This window comes from Elephantulus edwardii, unplaced genomic scaffold, assembly GCF_000299155.1.
Source record: "Elephantulus edwardii isolate Elephantulus edwardi_28Jun2011 unplaced genomic scaffold, EleEdw1.0 scaffold00252, whole genome shotgun sequence".
Lineage (NCBI taxonomy): Eukaryota > Metazoa > Chordata > Mammalia > Macroscelidea > Macroscelididae > Elephantulus > Elephantulus edwardii.
This window is the reverse complement of record NW_006400002.1, coordinates 2,093,929-2,113,094: the sequence shown is the minus strand read 5'-3', so window position 1 is coordinate 2,113,094 and position 19,166 is coordinate 2,093,929. Positions and strand designations below refer to the sequence as shown.

The window sequence follows — 19,166 nt, the reverse complement described above, 5'->3', positions numbered from 1 at the left end:
CTTGTCCCTTCTGTCCATGTGGTTGCCAGATGCACTTGATAGGTAAGTCATGTTTCTATTTTACAGATGACTGAGAAGCTGAGAGCTGGCTTCCAAACCTGGTCCTCCCGACATGTGCTGCAGGGCTGCACCCTGTTAGTCCCCTGGATCGGCATGCAGGCTTTTAGTGGGTTTTTATGTCCCTCTGGTTAGATTTGGTAGCTCTCCACCCCTGCTGCTTTATTTCAAAGGCAAAGGCAGAGTTGAGGATGTCAGCCTAGGAAGCAAGTGATTCCGGGAAGGTGGGGTTGGAGGAAACCTAGAATAGCTGTAAATACCACATTCAGTCAATTAAAAAAAAAGAATTCTAGAATAACTTGTGTATTCTAGACACTGAATGGGCAGAGGGCAGGGGGAAATGGGCACAAAACTGAACATGCCTTGGTTCTTGCTTTGAAGGAACTTTATGTTTAGAAAAGGAATCAGGTCTACCAGTGACCAGTGATACCAGGATACCAAACGGTTGATTTGGAAAATAGTATGACAAGAGCATGTTGAGACAAGGAGAGGAAAGAGACACTCATCTAGAGAACCATGAAGGTATCACAGAGTACAGTCAATAGACTAGGAGCTGGACCTGAAAGACTAGAAAGCTTTCAGGAGGCAGAGATGAGGAGACGAGTGATGAGCTTGGGGGTGGACAGAGTGTGAAGATGGAGAATCTGAAGCTAAGACAGGGGTGAGTGGAGGAGTCCAGGGAAGAGCCTCGAATGCCTTGGAAAGGGCAATGGGCCCTTCAGTGGGGGAGTGCAGCAACGTGGTATTTCAGGAAAATGTTTCTGACGGCAACATGAAGGAAGGTCTAGAGAAATAGGGAGTTGAATGTTTCTTTAGTCATTTAAGCAGCAAGGAGGCCTGGGCATGAGAGGGCAGATCTGAACACACCCACAAGGTTGATGCTTGAATGTGGGGTGAAGGAGAGAGGTCACGAATGGAGCAGGCCCTCCTGCCTGTGTGTCCTGGGCAAAACAGTCCAAGGAGAGCAGCCACAGAGTCAAGTAGCGAGCCCCAGCTCAGAGGTTATGTGAAAACGATGGAAAAGAATTTGGAGCATAGTTTGTCTGATGACAGTTTGACCTGTTCTGGGATCTCTGGAAGCACAGAGGCTCTAAGGTAATTAGGAAAGCCAGTTGAGCCATGACCACTTGTCACCTGAAAATTGGGAAGCTGGCAGGATCTCTGGGGCAAAGGGACCCTGACCTTGTCCTCTTCCGCCATAATTGTTTTTGAATTGGACATAGGCTTTGAGGCTCTCAGGTCCAGGGAACTGGCTATTTTAAAACTAAACTCTTCTTGAGAGTTTGTCAGGGTTTCTGCGCTGCACAGATTTTTGTTTAGTGTGCCTGGCACACGCCATGAGGCTCGGGGAAGCAGCGCACTGTGGGGCCTATAGTCTCATTGGCTGCCTGCTTCTCAAAGATGGTGGTTTCTCAACTTCACTCCCCTGGGGAGTCTGACTTGGAAAATAACGATTCCGGTTTGTCCCCTGGGTTACATGGTATACTTTCCTGAGCGAGAAACACCTCAGGTCTCTGCAGGCAGGTTCTCAGGGGGACTGGCTTCAGTGTGTCAGAAGGGCTCCTTTCCTCTCAAGGATGTTTGTGGGGTGAGAGCAACCTCACCCTCCCCCACTCCCCAGAGCTAATTGCAGAGAGCTGTGTTTAAAGATTGTTGTGGAGCCATCAGCCCTCTGGCAGGAGATATTTTTACCTGTCTGCCTCCTAGTCGCACACTAATTTTTTTTTTCTCCTTTTAAGAAAATTCACAGTTCACTCACTCTGTCCTGTTTCTATCCAATGTGCTATTCTGAGCTGTCAGCCGCATCTGTTGCTAAGTGACAGATCTGGCACTGAGGACGTTCTGGGTACTCGAGGCCCCCCTGAATTGTGCGTTAAGTAATTGAGGCATTCCATTCCGAGAGCACCGTGGAACTTCAGCATCTGATGTGTTGCTCGTGAGGGCGACTTTACAACCCACCTCAGCTACTACAGGGGGATAATTAAAGTAAGACAGGGCTGGCTGTCAATGAATTCCTACAGTAGCTCCCATGAGCTGTTAACTGATGGAGGGTGATGGCACAGCTAGGCCACACAGCCTGGGGTATTGCCTGGGCACATGTCAGACCTGAAAGGGGCCTAAGAAATCATCCAGACCAACCCATATTACATACAGGAGAACAGAGGCCCTAGGAGATTGAAGCAGTGGTGCCAGAGACTGTAATCTTGGGATGGTTGGCAGTACCAGCACTCAGCTGATCCCCTGAATCCTCCAGGCCCCATGGCATGCAAAGGCAGGGGCAGTGGGGAGCCTATCTTTTCTGAGTACTTCTCTGTCTTGGACACTTATTCTAGTGAATGGTTCAGGGTATTGGCTGTGTACCTGGTCTGGGAGCTGGCCTTTTACCAGCACATGGACTTCAGGCTTCAGAGAATGGGGCTGTGGGGAGGTTTGCACCAAGTTGCTGCTGCTACTTCTTCTTTAAAAAAAACTTTCTGCCTGGAGAGTAGAAGGAACCCTGCTATCAGGAGACAGCTCTGTGTCAGTACTGTACCTCCCAGGTCTCAGTGTGCACATCTGTCACATGGGCTGGTTGTTCCTGCCTAGCACCCCTCTCAGGGCTGTGGTGTGACTCAAATGAAGTCACTGAAGAGACAACTCTTATGAGTGCTTCCTGGGTACCAGGCACTGTTCTGAGACCTATGCAATTTACCCTGCTCACATTATGGAGCTCTGGTGGCCTAGGAGCAAGAAGCTGCACTATAATCCCAAAGGCCTGTGGTTCGAATCCACCAGTTGCTCTGTGGGAGAAAGATGTGCAGTCTCCTCCTGTGTGATTAACTGCCTCTGAAAACCCACTGGAGCGTCAACTATGGGTTGGGTCTGACTCGAAAGTAGACAACAAGTGGCGGTGGTGACCCCACATTTGCAGGTTAGAATGACTCCATAGGTTTTCAAAGACTGACCTTTTGGAAACAGATTGCCGGGCCTCTCTTCCAAGGAGCCTCTGTGTGGGTTTGAACTGCCAGCCTTTTGCAGTTAATTTTTGAGTGCTCCACGGTACCACCTATGACTGTTGTTATGAGGTAATAAGGGCAGTGTCCCTTGCCCCCTTTTACAGATGAGCAAATGGAAATTTAGTGAAGTGAGAAAACTCGTCCATGCCAAGCAGTGCGTGAGCAGTGAAGTCCAGATTTGAACTCAGGCTGTCTGACTTTTGAGTAAAATCTCTACACAACCCCCCACTAGTAAAAAAAAAAAAAGGTTACAAATATGAGCTGTTATTTTGTATTATTAATATTGCTAAACTTTAAATAGGAAACATTGCTTTTACTAGCAGTAAATAATAGTACTGCTGATGCTTCAAACTCAAAACTTGGAGCTGCATGGCATTTTGTGGCCTCAGTGGGCACTGGGGTGTGGTGAGAGGCGCTGGACTCTACCTCAGTAGCCTCAGGACGTCTCAAGTGCTGGTGCTTCACACCGCTGCTCTCTGCCCGCCACCTCCACCCCTGCTGCAAACTCTGGTTCTTCCTGTGGAGGAAGAGGGATTTATGTGCTCAAATACATACGTGGGGCCTTACCCTTTTACCTCTTTTTAAATGCATAAAGGTAATCTGTGCAAGGTTTCCAGATAGCTAACATCTGCATCTTTGCTGTGTGTCAGCCTCTGTGTGAGGCACATCAGATGGATCAGTTTAATCCTCACAGCAGCCCTTCCTCAGAAGGGGTTGGTGAGGAGACTGAAGCTGCATCATTAAACTGCCTTATCCAAGACTGGACCCTGAGGGCGTGGTGGTAAAAGCACCTGACTGTGACCTGGAAAGTTGGTGGTTGAATACCCCATAGTCTGCATCTGTGAAGACTGCTGTTGGTTTAGGCACCGTCAGGTGGTGTACAGCTTGGCGACCCTGTGAACCACAGAGCACAGCCCTACCTGGCCTTTGCCATCCTCACCATCTCCGCCACGCTCAGGCCCTTTGCTGTGGTCACTGTGTCAGCCTTTCTCAGCGAGAGCCTTGAAAACCCTCCAGGGCAGTTTGTTCTCCGCTGTCCTGTAAGGGTTACTATGAAGTGTAATTGACTGTGCTGTAATAGAATTGATGGAGTTTTTTTTTTGGGGGGGGGGCATTTACCCAAAAGGGTACAGCTCACCCAGGGAAAAGTCCTGAAGTCTCACAGTCCCATAATTCGAGTGGAAAAGCCACTTGTCTCATACAGAGTTGGCCTGGCAGACCCGGGTGACCCAGCCCTCCTGCCTCAGGCCCACACCTCTGTGTACTCCCCTCCTGTCCCTCCATGCTCCTCATTTTGCTAGCTGTTCTAGAATAAGGGCTGCTTACTTTGCACGATGTGCCTCTGCCATCGCTTTTCCTCTGCTTTTGGATTACCTGACCTCTTCTGTCATTTGGACTCCTGCTCACATGACATCTCCTGAGAGACCCTTTTCCCACTGCCCCATGCTGCTGCGTCAAACCATCTTGTTCCACCAAACTCTTTGCTGTATGTCTTGATAGTTTATATTTCCATTAACCCTTCTATTAGATTTTTTTCTAATAATTTATTTCTTTAGCATCTGGCCCTTCCACTTGATGTGCATATGCTACAGAGGCAATATTTTGTCCATTTGTTTCAGTGTTGTAGCCTTCATAGGCACTCAGTAAATGTATGTCAAATGAGTGAATGAACTAGAAGCTCGCCAAGCTGGGCCTGACTTCAAAACTAATGTCCTCCCATCATACCTGACTGCCTTGTCGTCAGACCCCATGGACAGGCATCCAGGTGAGGGTGTTAGGGTGTCAGTACCTGAGTGGCTTTAGTCAATTCACTTTCTCTAGGTCTCAGTTTCCTCATCCAGAAAATGGGCATGTTGAATCAGGCAATTGCTAAGCTCTAACTTTCACTGTCTGACTCTGCCATCACCTCAGCAGTTTTCAGTGTGCACAGAAAGTCCCAACAACCCCCAGGAAGCCCAAACCGGAGGCTGAGCTTGCAAACGGGCATTCAGTTTTGCATCCTGCAAACCTAGCATCACAGGGTCCTTGACCTATGTATGATGTACAGTGAAGAATGCTCCAGGCACGTAGTGGAGTCCTAGGGGAAAGGAAGTCTCTTGCACTGAGGTGTTGCCCTGTGGTGGCTGTGATGCTACTGTGGGTACCCTTCCCTGTCTTTGCCAGCACGTGCTGTTTTTGCCCTTGAACGTTCCAGTTCACACTGATGTTCCCCACCCTACCCCACTTCTAGCCCTTTCTCTGTTGGTGACCAGAACTTCCATCCACCAGGGTGCTTTTTTCTTGGTGGTGGTGGGGAAACATATGTTCCAGTTGGTTGGCATCAAGATCAAACCTGCTGAATTGTGAGAAGCCGCTTGGTTTGCTTCAGCTGTGGCATGATCAATAGTGAATCACACCTAAGTCACTGCAGATTGCCCTGATTGGAGCCCACTGCAGGCGGAGGGGCTGGAGCGGGGCTCTGATGGATCTGCCCTGTGATGCAGCTTCCGTGAGTAGCCTGGTCCTTCTCCTCCATCTCGTTTACCATAAAAACTCTTGACAGAAAGCCGTAGGGGAGGAGGAGGGTCTAGACAAGCAGCCATTGTGTGTGCCTCAGTGTCCTCATTTAAGTTCTCTGGGGACAAGACCGGCAAAGTGGGAGCCTCATTCTGGCAGCTCAGGCAAGGATATCAGCCTCTTCTTATCACATTGTATAGTGTGGACAACACTTTGGCCCAGGAGAAGGTGGAGAGGGGAAGAGCATACAGCTTACGAGTACCACCTTGCGGGGCACACTGGGGTGTTCAGCTGCCTAGGTCATTGTCTCTTCCCTCCCCACACCACACCCCCACAGAATATCAGGATAGAAGAGGCCTGAAGGGGGACAAAGCCTAGAGACAGAGATCATGACTCAGACACAAGGGTGAAGGCTGGTGGATGAAAGGCTGCCTCCTCCAGGTGGGCCTCCTGTGTACTCAGCCAACAGGTGAGTGACAGTGCTGCAGTGAGGGGCTTTGGGCCAGGGCCCATCACAGGCAGCCCAGACCAAGACACCCGTGCTGGCTGGCACCCTCCCAGTTTACAATCTGGGCTGCCATGTAGAGTTGTTAGCATGGATCGTGGACTGATATTTAGAGTGCTAGGCAGCATTCTAACTAAACACTTAACATGTTGTTATGTGCCGTCATGTCACTTGTGACTCATAGTGACACTATATATAATAGTCCTAAACCCTGCTCTATCTTGTGCCAACCTCATTGTGTCTGACACATCTACCCCCATTACCCCAATCACTGAATCAATTCATCACGTCGAGAGTCTTCCTCTCCTGCTCTGTCCTTCCAACCCTCCTAAGTATGATGTCCCTCTCCAAGGACTGGTCTCTCCTTGCAACATGTCCAAAGTATGTCATATGAAGCTTCAGAATCGTTGCCTCCAAGGAGCAGCCTGGTTTCACCCTCTCTGGAATGAACCTGTTTGTTCTCTTAGAAGTCCGTGGTATATTCGATACTCCTCTCCAGCACCACAGCTCAAAGGCATCAATTCTCTTTCTATTCTCTCTACTCATTGTCCAGCTTTCTGATGCATAGCAAATTATTTCAAAGATCATGGCCTATATCAGGCACACCTTAATCTCAATCCCTACATCATTGCTCTTCAGTACTTTGGAGAGGTCTCTGACAGCACACTTTTCCAATGCAATATGTCTTTTCATTTCCTGGCTGCTGGTGCCAAGAGTGTTGAATGTGGAGCCAAACAACCTAAAGCTGTTTACAATCTCTATCTCTTCACCATCCATCCTGATGCTGCCAATCAGCCCAGTGGTGAAAATATTTATTTTCTTGATACTGAGCTTCTGTTCATGTTGCAGGCTGCAGTACTTGACCTTCTGCAGCAAGTACTTCAGATCCTCCTCAAGTTCAGCAAGCAGGGCTGTGTAATCTTCATAACACAGACTGTTGATGAATCTTCCTCTAATCCTGATGCCACATTTCTCCTCATAGAGCCCAGCCTCCCAGATAATCTGTTCTGCATATAGATTGAAAAGATGTCAAGATAGGACACATCCCTGGTATACACCCTTCCCAATTTTGAACCATGCAGTGTTTCCTTGCTCTGTTCTGACGACTGCCTCCTGGTCCAAGTGTAGGTTTCACATAAGCACGATCAAGTGTTCTGGAATTCCCATTTCTCAGAGTCAGCCACAGTTTGTTGTGGTCCACACAATCAAATGCCTTTGCATAGTCACTGAAACACAGACATTCCACTGGTACTCTGCTTTCAGCCAGGATCCATCTAACATTAGCTACAATATCCCTAGTACTATGGCCTCTTCTAAACCCAGCTGGCACTTGAGGCAGTTCTTTCTTGATATGCTGTTCCAGCCGTGTTTGGATAATCATCAGCTGAATCTTGCTTGCATGTGATAGTAATGATATTGTTCAATAATTTCCATACTCTGTCAGATTACCTATCTTTGGAATGGGAACAAATATAGATAACCAGTCAGTTGACCAGGTGGTTGTCCTCCAGATTTCTTGGCACAACTTAGCACATTTAGAGCAGCATCTGTTTGTTGAAATATGTCAATTGGTATACCATCCATTCATGGGGCCTTGTTTTTTGCCAATTCTTTCAGAGCAGCTTGAACTTTTTCCTTTTTCATCACAGGCTCTTGTTCATATGTGTTTCATGAAATTCTTCTGTGTTTGCCAATTCCTTTTGGTACAATGACTCTGTACACTCTTTCATCTTCTTTTAATACTTCTGGATCATTTAATATTCTGCCCAGAGCATCCTTAAGTATTGCAACTCGAGGCTTGAATTTGTTCTTCAGTTCCTTCAGCTTAAGAAATGCTGAGTGAGTTTGTCCCCTTTGATTTTCTGACTCCAGCTCTTTGCACATTTCATTATAATACTTTACTTTGTCTTCCCATGCTGCTCTTTGAAATCTTCTGTTCAGCTTCTTAATATCTTGATTTCTTCCCTTTGCTTTGGCTTCTTGGCACTCTAGTGCAATATTCAGAGTCTCCTCTGGCATCCATTTTGGTCTTTTCTTCCTCCTCTGTCTTTGTAATGATCTTTTGCACTCTTCCTGAATGATATTTTAATATCCTCCCACAATTCATCTGGTCTTTGCACATTGTTCAGGGCCTCAAACCTGTTCCTGAGATGGTTTTGAAATTCAAGTGGGATAGACTCAAGGTCATATTTTGGTTCCCATAGATTTGATTTAATTTTCCTTAGCTTTAGCTTGAACTTGCATTTGAGTAGTTGGTGGTCTGTTCCACAATCAGCACCTGGCCTAGTTTTCACAGTTGATGTTGAGCTTCTCCAGCGATTGTTTCCACAGATGTAATCAATCTGGTTCCTATCCATACCATCAGGTGAAATCCATGTGTATAGCCTGTGTTTATTTTTTTTATAAAAGGTATTTGCAACAAATAAATTGTTGATTGTGGTAATTATATCATTCTATCTCCAGCTTCATTTCTATCACCAAGTCTATGTTTTCCAGCTATTGATCCTTCTCTGTTCCCAACTTTTGCATCCCAGTCACCCATTATTATTAATGCATCTTGACTGCATGTTTGGTCGATCTCTGCAAAAGTTGGTAGAAATCTTCTATTTCCTCTTCTTTGACTCTGGTTGTTGGTGCATATATCTGAATGATAGTGGTATTTACTGGACTTCCTTGTATGAGTATTCATAGAACATTATCCTATCACTCACAATATTGTATTTCAAGATGGATCTAGGAATGACTTTTTCAAACTATGAAAGCAACCCCGTTCTTCCTCACCTTTTCATCTTCAGCATAGTAGATCATATGATTATCTGATAGTTTTCTAAAATCAAGTTACTAAAGTGAAATCTATATACCATCCAGTAATAATTTTAAAGAACACAGTACAGTGGCATTTAATGTATTCACATCACCATCTCTCTTTAATTTTCCAACTTCGTCACCAGCCCTGATACAGTAAACACTGCTTCCTTATTGCTCCCGTCTCTTCCTGCTCCTTTGGGACCCACCAATCCGCATTCTGTGTCTATTGATTTGCTTATTCTTGATATAGCATAAACAAGGAATTATGTGCTCTGTGAGCTTTTATTTAGCACAATGTTTCTGAGGTTCATCTGTGCTATGGCATGTATCATTGCTTTATTTCTTTTTATGCCTGAATAATAGTATCCCATTGTGTCTGCTTAATAACTTCTGTAATCCCCACAGTAACTCTGAGAAGGTACTATTCTCTTCATGTCTCCTTAGCATGGCAGAGAAAAAGAGGTTAAGCTCCTTGCTAAAAGTCACTCTACTAGTAAGTGACAGTTCTAGTTCTATTGCAGTCCAGTCTTCCCGTTCACGGTGACCCCACGCGTGTCCGAGTGAAACTGTGCTCCTTAAGTTTCCAAGGCTGTGACCTTTTGGAAGCAGACAGCTGAATCTTTCTCCCGAGGTACTGCTGAGTAGACAATGCTCATCCACCTTTAGTCAGTAGTCAGCACTTAACGGTCACCCAGGGATGCCAGTAAGTGGCAGGGAGGCTTAAATCCCATCACAGCTATCTTGGGAAAGACCCCAGCTATGGGAGAGGGCTCAATTGCTTGTGCCCTGACTCAGGTCAGCAGGGATTGGAAGTGGAGTCCCCACTGAGAACTGGGGATCTTGAGGTGGTCTAGTCAGGCAGTGTCTGTCCCAGGCCTCCAAGACTCAGATTATTTACAGAAAACTCACTGTCCCCTTTGGCATAGAAGACAAGGAGGTGCCACCCACTGATAGGGTCCAAGGCCTGGACTGGGCTGACCATGCAGACCAACATGGACAGTCTCGAGGAGTCTGGAAGGCCAGCTCTTTGTTGGAGTCAGCCAGGAGGAGTCAGAGCCCAGTGAGGAGGGGAGCTGTGCCCTGAGTGGAGCAGTAAGCTCACTTTTGCTATTCAGGTTTTGCATCTGAGAAGAACAAGCAGGGAGCAAGTCTTCCAGAGACAGTTCAGTCCCTCAATAAAGTGATTACATAGCCTGGTAATTTACATCCCTAGAAAGATGCAGGGCAGTGCAGGGATGTGTGTGTGCGTTTAATTTTAAATCTTCCAACTTCCTAATGAGGAGGTACTTGGAAATACAGCAAAATGTTGGGATTCTTCAAAGGGCTCATTTTCTTCCTGCTTGATTTCTTTAAGGGAGCGTATGAAAGACAAATGAAGTCTGGAGGCAGCGGGGAGCCATTTGCACCCCCACCCGTGTTGTGCAGACATTATCTGCTGTAAAACTGTCGCTGGAGGATGGAGAACCAGCTCTTGGCTGTGGTGGCCCTTAGATAATGTCACTGCTGAGCGATGGCCCAGCCATTCTTGGCACCGAACAAATTCCTCTCAGGCTCTGGTGCCAGAATCCTTCGCTGAGCCTGGTCAGCCACACTCTTGCTTAGGGAATGAAGGGCTGGAGGAGCTTCTGGCCAGGGACCCTCCTCTGCACCCCCAGGCAGCTTCTAGGGCCTTTCCTTGCAGGCATGAATGTAGGTGTCTTTGGCTCACCTAAGAATCTTTGGAAAAGGTGAGAGATGATTTAATATGCCTGGAGTAGGCCTGTGATTCAGCATTTCAAATAGATGTGAGGGAAAGCAGATTGTGTCCACACTGGGTCCCACGACTGGCCTGGGTCCCACGACTGGTCTGGTAACCTAACGTGCATTTTGACTCATAGAATGTGAAAGGGAGTACTAGATCCTGGCAACAGCCTTGGCTCCTGTGGGAGGAGCCAGGGGAAAGGCTATGTGTCCGCCAAAGATGTGTATGAATGTGTATATACAATGAACTCATTGCTGTCAAGTTGGAACCAACTCACAGCTGACCCTCCAGCAGGTTTTCAGAGACTGTAAGCCAAAAGGGAATAAATTGCCCATCTTCCTCCCATGGAGCATTTGGTGGGGTCACACCATGCTAATACGAAGCCACCAGAACTCCCTATATTTATTGTTGGGATTTTATTTTTTTAGGATGGCTTTAGGTTTACAGTAAAGTTGTGCAGTCAGTACAAAGAGTTTCCACTTACCTCCTTCCCCTTGCACACTATTTCTCCTATTACATCTTGCATTCCTTTGGTTCACTTGCTACAAGTAATGAACCAGTATTGATGCATCACCATTAACCAAAGTCCACAGCTGATGTCATTGTTGACTCCTGGCACAGTAGCAGGAAAGGCTGCTTGGCCCTGTGACATCCCTGTCATCAGTTGGGGACCGGACCACAGTTCACATTAAAGTTCCGTCTTTGTGTTGTACAATCCTGTGTGAATTTCCACAATGTGAAATGCCACATGGCCACCATTACAGTGCAATGAAGAATAATATCACTGTCATGAGTATACCCAGTTCTCTGTCTGTCTCCAGGAGTTTTTTAACCCTCCACAATCCACATTTATGAAAGGGAGCCATATCAATATTCAGTCACTCTATTTGGGTTTGATGCACGTTTTCATCTGTTTTGCCCATTTGATTTTCCTATGTAATGATGCTTGGCAATGGGTCAGGTGTGTCAGAGACGATGAGATTGACTCAGGATAGGGCAAGGTTCATAGGGCCACTATGAGTTGGTGTTGACTTAGTGACACTTAACAGCGACAGTGATGGTTGGGTAAGACCTGTGGGAGAACTGAGTTTGCAGACTTGAGCTCCTTGACTCCTCATCCATGATAAGAGGAAAGCAAACTCAGCCTATAATGAATAGTAGCCTGGAATTCACCTGGCCTGCTGACCAGCCTCAACGTATGTGGTAAGAAGTTGGTCTGGGTTGTGTGTGCTGGGCTCTCCACATCCCATCTCCTGTGGGACATCCGGCTCATCCTCTGCTGCTTATCTGGGTCCAGGTCCCTGGATGAGAAGCAGCTGACAGCAGCTGGGCCCTGCCTTCTCTGCGTGCTCGGGATTTGGGCTGTGCGGCCCACGTGGCACCAATGCCGAAGAACAGCAAGGTGACCCAGCGTGAGCACAGCAGCGAGCATGTCACGGAGTCGGTGGCCGACCTGCTGGCCCTGGAGGAACCAGTGGACTACAAGCAGAGTGTCCTGAATGTGGCCGGCGAGGCAGGCAGCAAGCAGAAGGCCGCAGCCATAGAGGAGGAGCTGGACGCAGACCGGCCCGCTTGGAACAGCAAGCTGCAGTACATCCTGGCCCAGATTGGCTTCTCAGTGGGCCTCGGCAACATCTGGAGGTTCCCCTACCTGTGCCAGAAAAATGGAGGAGGTAAGAGGCAGCTCTGCCTGTCCCGGGGGGGTCCCTGCAAATAACCAGAGCCAAGGGGTGAAAAGAACATCTCACATCAAGCCAGAACTGGGGCCCGTGTATGTTGATACTTAGGATTCCAGAGTTAAGACCCCCCAGAAGTAGTTGATGGCTTATAGCCCTTCAGACCCTTCCTGCAAAGCATAATATGCATGTGGCTTTGACCCCAAACCACCTGGATTCGGTTTCCAGCCCACCTAGTCAACTCTAGGATCTCATACTCACTGTATAAACTCTCTACACACCATCTGTAAAAGGGGAGAAATAGTGGTTGCTGCCTCACAGGGTAGTTGTGAGGATTAAATAACTAAATTTTGAATGTTAAGCAAAGGGCCTGGCATGTAGTAAAGGACAAATGTTGACACTTACTGAAAGCTTTCTCAGTGGCTCTTCTGTTTAGATTAATGGATATGAAGTCTTTTAACAGTAGCTTCGTGGATGAAAATCAATATAAAGCTGATTCCCAGAAGGCAGGGACCAATTGTTTCCCTAATTTCTCTCTTCCCTATCATTTCTGACATCTGCTGTCTTTGTGGTATGGTCTCTCTCTGTGTCCCTGGTCACATGGGACTAGATCAAGACTTGTAAGTTAAGAAGCACTGTTCATGGGTTGGTTCATGAATTCACTGGAACAACTCACAGAACTCATGGAAAATGTAATTACATCTACTAGTTTTATTAAAGTAAAAGGAAGTAAATCAGGACCATCATAAGGAAGAGATGAGGTCTAGAAGGCTCCCCACTGGACCTGCCATGTTGCAGGCAGCATGCCACCAACCTGGAAGCTCTCTGAGTCCGTGCGCTCCGGGCATCCATCCTGCGTGAGCTCCCATCATCCCTCCTGAGACAACTTGATGTCAGTCTCTAGTTGAGTGTTTTCTGGCCTGGCCCACCCCACTCACCAGCATGAATCTTCAGGTGAAGTCTGGAGGTTCTGGGCCAAGGCCAGAATTACTCCAATTACTCACTATATTGCCCCACTCCCATCAGGTTAAACTAAAAATACTGCTGTTCTTTAATACATTTCTGAACAACAAACACACCTGTTTCTGATGGCTCAGCCTTATATTCATTTACTGGATTATCCCAACAACCCTATGAGAAGTGAATTATTATCTTTATTTTAGAAACTCATTGCTGTCAACTCACAGCTGACCCTCCATTTCAGTTCTAAGGCTGTAAACCACACAGGAAAACATTAGCCCTCGTTGAGTCTCAGGTAGATTCAGATCCCTAGACAAATTTGAACCTTTAGAGTGAGCGGGACAGTTCCTTATTTTAGAGACCGCAGAATGGAGGCACAGAGATATAGTAACTTGCTCAAAGTGACAACGTTAGTGGCAGGTAACACACTGACCCCAGCACCTTAGCCCTTTACCTACCATGTCTACTGGCTCCCAGGTATGAGAGCCACACACTGATCTCTATATTTAATCTACACCAGGAATCTTCCTTCTGGTATCAAATCTCTGCTACACTTCCCATCCTTATGGTAGGGAGAAGCCCCTAGCACTTCCCTCCAGCTATTCAGAGGCAGGCTGAAGTGTTCCAAAAGCAGCTTGCCCTGAAACCAGGGTAAGTAAACAAAGAGAAGTCCAACAGGCTAGAAGCTGTGTTTCCAAGTTGGAATCTCTGGTCCTGAGAAAGTGATTTGAGCCAACAGAGAGCTTTCTTGCCTCTAACTCCTCATGCCCCTGATTGCCACGTTCTAGTTTTGCAAAACTACACATCCCTCCTTTCCCTACTCTATGAATCTCTCTCCAAAGATGCAGCCCCATTCAGCAACACTCTTCCTTTTCAGAACAAACAAATCTTTACCTGGTCCAACAGTGAAGTCTGGCTGAGCACCTTCTTTTAGTTTCTGTTGAAGGGCAAGGGGTAAGAATGACTCCTTGGCCTCTTTGCAATTAAGTTAAGTCAGATGCTACTATCTTTCCCCAATGGAAAGTGTATTTACCACATGGTTCGGGTATTTTTTTTTCTCAATAAATGATTGTCAAATAAAGCTTTTGATCTGTACAACACAGGCAATCACTGAGTGGTTATCTGTTCAGCCTGAAGCAAGCATGCAGATACAAGTGTGTGGCTCCCTTTATGTCCTGGAGATGCTAAGAAGGAGCCTCCCAGAGTTACTTTGGAGAACCCATGGCATTGAGGACTCCATCTGGGAACCTCTAACCTTGTCCTTTCTGGCTTAGATGATCTGTCTCTCTGAGCACTAGTGCTGAATCGCAGATTCCCTCACCCTAAAACGTGCGTGTGTACACACATACACACTCTCTCCAGTGTTCTTGCCAGAATCTGCCGTTCACGGTGCCACCGCAGTCTCCATGGCACCAGACATGCAGAGCCTCTCCCAAGGGCCAGGGCTGTCAGCGGCCAGGACTCCCAGCACTCCGTTTCACATTCCTGCCTCCATTCCTCCATCCTCTTTGGCTCCTGGAATCCCTTTTTAAAATTATCTGACTTTAACCATCCCATAATTTATCAGTTTTAGAAATTAGAATCATCTTAGATTTTTTTTTAAAGAGGTGACTGATCACAAGAAAGGAGGAGCGCTTTGCTCTGAAAGTTGCTGCTCTGTGGTTTTGAGCAGGGAGTGGTGATCCACTAAAACGTCTTAATTGTAAATCTAAACCCTGAGTTCCACCCGGCTCTCCCAGAGGCTGACAGTTTCTCGATCCTGAATCCTCTTCGTTTGCTAACAGCCCTCCCCCTCCCCGCCCATGTCTTTTTAGGTGAAGGCATAAATGTTTATCCAGTGTTTACCGTGGCCACTTCCTGGTCTTTCACCTTCTCTGTGACACTCATGTATCTGTCTACCTGCTCAACAAGGACATGAGAATAAAATACAAAATCAGCAAGCCTGTACCTCTTTGTTGACCTGCAGCAAATGCCATCTGTCCTATTCCGCGTCCTCACATCCAAGATGAGAGGGTGTCAGAGCCAGAGCGGGAGAGTCAGGGTGTGGTCACTCCCTCCCTCCAGTGGCTGCCGTGAGGGGGATGTTTGCCAGCGATGAGTTACATTAAAATGGATGTTGTGCGCGTGTGTCTGATGGGTTTGATGCTGTTGTATGAAGCTGGGTGGGACTGAGAAGTCTCTAATTAGTTTGCTGGACCCCAATCCCCTCTTTATTGTATCTCAGCATGTGTGTGTGTCTTTGTAGATTGTGTGTCTGTCTAGTGTATATTTGTGTGTGTGTTTCTACATGTGTCTGTATGTGTGTCTGACATCTTTGTGTGTCATGTGTGTGTATGTGTGCTGACTTGGCTCGTGGGAGAAGTGTCCTGTGATAGCATCTATGTCTCCTTGTAGACCCTCAGTGAACAGTTGACTGTTGACCAAGCCCAGGCTTTTACCCAGACTTGCTCGATCTCTGGGGTTCACTGGCAGATTGGACACAAAAGTGGACTGAGGTGCTGGTTGACCAGTGCAGGCACTGGTGTGTGAGCTGGCCTGCACCCTCTGACAGGCAGGCAGGCAGGCAGGCAGGCAGGCAGGCAGGCAGGCTGGCTGTGTTACCAGTCTGCTAACAGGACTGGGTTGTTGTTGTTGGCACAGCACTCAGCGGGGGCACTCATCTGTGTCTGGACGTGGTTTTAATTCTCCTGCTAAATGTCCTGTCACTTGAAATTGAGATCGTGTCTGCAGTGAGGCCTAAGACAGTGAGATCAATTTATCATCTGGGATCTTTAGCGAGATCCATTTTCCCCTTTATGATCCTCCCGGCTACGCTCTCCTGAGCCGCTAATTCCTCTCTCGTTCCTCCCAATTAGCTGTAGATGAATGGCCATCCTGGTCAGATCCTGGCTCCTGGAGTGCTTCCAGGCCCTGCTTCCCTGGAGCACCCAGTCTGCTGTGTCAGCACCTGATTCTAGGGGAGGGTGTATCCCTGTGTCTAGGGGATGGATGAGGAAGTCGCCCGTCTGGGTCTGCTGCCATGGGCAGGAGGCCTGTGAGCAGTTGTCCACATCAGGAGGTGGCCATGTCTGTCTGCATGTGACTTGGCATGTGGGTTTCAGAGGGCCAGTATGTTGTGTCTGTCTGTGAGTCTGGCCTGGTGAAAGGGAATGTTGGCCACACATGTTTTGAGTCAAGGAGGGGGTGGTGGAGGACGGGCTGTGTGGGTCAGTGTGCAGGAGTTCCCACACATGAGCCAGGCCATCCATGGGGGAGCCCAAGGACCCCAGTTTGAAGGTATCATATACATGGTGGGGCACAGGATACAGCTGCACTTCTCCTTCCTTTAGCTGTTAAACGCTTCAGAAACTCTCCAGCATCCCTCTCTCCCCCTGTAGGTGCCTACCTGGTGCCCTACCTCGTGCTGCTGATAATTATCGGGATCCCACTGTTCTTCCTGGAGCTGGCTGTGGGCCAGAGGATCCGCCGTGGCAGCATCGGTGTGTGGCACTACGTGTGTCCCCGCCTAGGGGGTATCGGCTTCTCCAGCTGCATAGTGAGTTGAGGGGGGCTGGGGGCTGGCTCCGTGGGAGGTAAAGGGGGTGCTCTGGGGTACCGTGGAGGAAGCTACAGTTTATAGACCAGGGCCCTGGTCCAGGAGAGAGAAGGGGGCTCAGAGTTAGCTCTACTCTAAACTAAAAATGTGGCCCACACTTCCTAAAGTAGGCCACCGTATCCACAGTGGGTGCTAGGCAGGAAAAGGTGGGACACAATCAGGAGGAACTATCTGAGGCTCCACGATCAGAGTTGTTGATGGTACAGACCATCTCACATACCTGCGCTCTGCTTCCCAGCCCGCCTGCTCTTCCTGTGGTTAAAGTGCATTTTAACCCGATGAAGGGTGAAGCAGTTAGAGGCCATCAGTCCCGGAGCCCAGGACTCCTTGCCACTTCACGGTGTGAGCCACCAGAGTTAGAGAAGCTTACAAAGGAACCCTGGGGCCAACTCAAGAGGGACGAGGCTTGGGAAAGTGAGAAGCAGGGTGATCCTGTGAGCTTGGGCGAGGGACAACGTGAGAGTCCGAGCTCCTCTGAGGAAGCTGTGGATGAGGTCCTCCTTGGGCTCTGGGAGAGAAAACTGAGCACCCCTTTAGGGTAAAGCCTGCAGACACACAGCTCTCAGGCCTGGCTACAGGGTCAGCCTTCATGGACCTCAGGCTCCGAGCAGGCATGGTTCTGTATTTCCTGCCCTCATGGACCTCAGGCTGCGAGCAGGCATGGTTCTGTATTTCCTGCTCTTACCCAAGATATCACCTCACACAGGTCTAAACAACACCTGCTGCCACCAGTCACTTAGAGCCCATAGTAACTCCATGTGTGTCAGAGCAGACCTGCATGCTAGGATTTATTCAGTGGCTAACTTCTGGAGCTCTGGAGCTCTGGTAACCTACTCTGTAGCAATTTGTGCTTCTGTAACCCAAAGATTGTGCATCTTCAGCACCTGGAGTCCACCAGCCGCTCAGTGGAACAAAGATGGACAGTCTCCTCTATTATAGTTTACAGATAGAAAGTTCCTATCAGACAGAAGCAACTCAGCAATAGTGAGTTTGAGTTTTGTTTGAACTTTTCAGATTTGGATTGCCAGGCCTTTCTTCAGTACAGTCTCTGTTGTTGTTTGGTGCTGTGGAGTTGAGTATGACTCACAGCATCCCTATGACAGAGGTCTGAGCCCTGTCAGAGGAGCCTCTGAGTATATGCAAACTGCCCATCTTTTGGTGAACCCCTGAGTATGTATTTGCACCACCCAAGTTCCCTTGCAGAGGGCACTCAGCTGAGGCTGCTGTGTGTATACATGAGTGTGTGTCATCTTCTCCTTAGACTGAAAAGGGATAAGGAAAGGATGTGGGCCGTTCCCGTCCACAGTCCCTGCTAGGTTTGCTGTGTGAACATTCTGTGCTTGTACACAGGGGCTCGGGTCACATTGCTGAAGCAAGTAGAGCTGCTGTAAATAAGGTCGCTATGGGTCGCAGGCGACTTGACAGCACATAACAACAACAATGAGTGACCTTCAGCTCTTACACTATCAGGCCAGCTCTGTGATGCATAAGATAGCTGGTCCCTGGAGAGAGAAAGGACTGTCACTAACCAGAGTGGATCCAGCACATGCCTACGTGGAAAAAACGTTGCTTTCAGGGAAACCCCTCACATACATGCCTCCATATTTTTTCTTAAGTAAATTTTTTAAATTTAATGGTCATTTTAACAAAAGTTTACAGAAAAGTTAGATTTTCATTCATTCATTGTTGCACATTTTACCCCCCCCTTCCCTCCCTTTCCCCTCCTCAGGTTGACTTTTTCCCTTTTCATTAGTTTATTTACAAAATTAATACAAATTTGAGCAAATTCTTTCAATTTCCCTCCTCCCCCCACACATCAAATTGTACAACCCGATGATTAATCGCCTTTTCCTCCTGCACCTTCACATCCCTCTGTATCCAACCTCTTCCACCCCTCCTGGATCCTTATACTCATTCTGCAATAATGATCTTATATAATATTTATCCGTATGGGACTGAGTTAGTTCACTCAGCATAATGCTCTACAGTCCCTCCCAAGTTAGGTAATAATTTACAAAGTTATTGCTCCTGCGTGCTCCATTGTGTGAATGTATATAATTTCTTAATCCATTCATTTGTGGTTGGACATTTGGGCTGATAGTGATTGTATTTCCAAGTCTGTAAGAATTTAGGAGTAAGACATGAGAACTATCTTTCTAGAAGCAGGTTGTTGATAATGTTGTTGTTGTTATGTGCCATTGAGTCGCTTGCGACTCATAGCGACCCTATGTACAACAGCCCTAAACTCTGCTCTATCCTTTGCCATTTGCACTGTCTCTGACACTCCCATTCCGATTACCCCAGTCACTGAATCAATCCACCTCATAGAGGG

The 19,166-nt window shown here is 47.5% G+C and overlaps 1 protein-coding gene across 2 annotated transcripts in view; it reads left to right on the top strand.

Annotated features, from left to right (window-relative positions):
- Window positions 1-11,900: 11,900 nt before the first annotated feature.
- SLC6A17 (solute carrier family 6 (neutral amino acid transporter), member 17) overlaps window positions 11,901-19,166 on the top strand; it is a 48,911-nt gene continuing 41,645 nt past the window's right edge. The window contains exons 1-2 of one of the 2 annotated variants that reach the window (XM_006899305.1): window positions 11,901-12,276; window positions 16,617-16,774. In XM_006899305.1, coding sequence (XP_006899367.1) covers window positions 11,988-12,276; window positions 16,617-16,774 — 447 coding nt within the window. In that variant the 5' untranslated portion in view covers window positions 11,901-11,987. The remainder of the gene's footprint in view (window positions 12,277-16,616; window positions 16,775-19,166) is intronic. The other variant, XM_006899306.1, reaches the window with a different exon arrangement.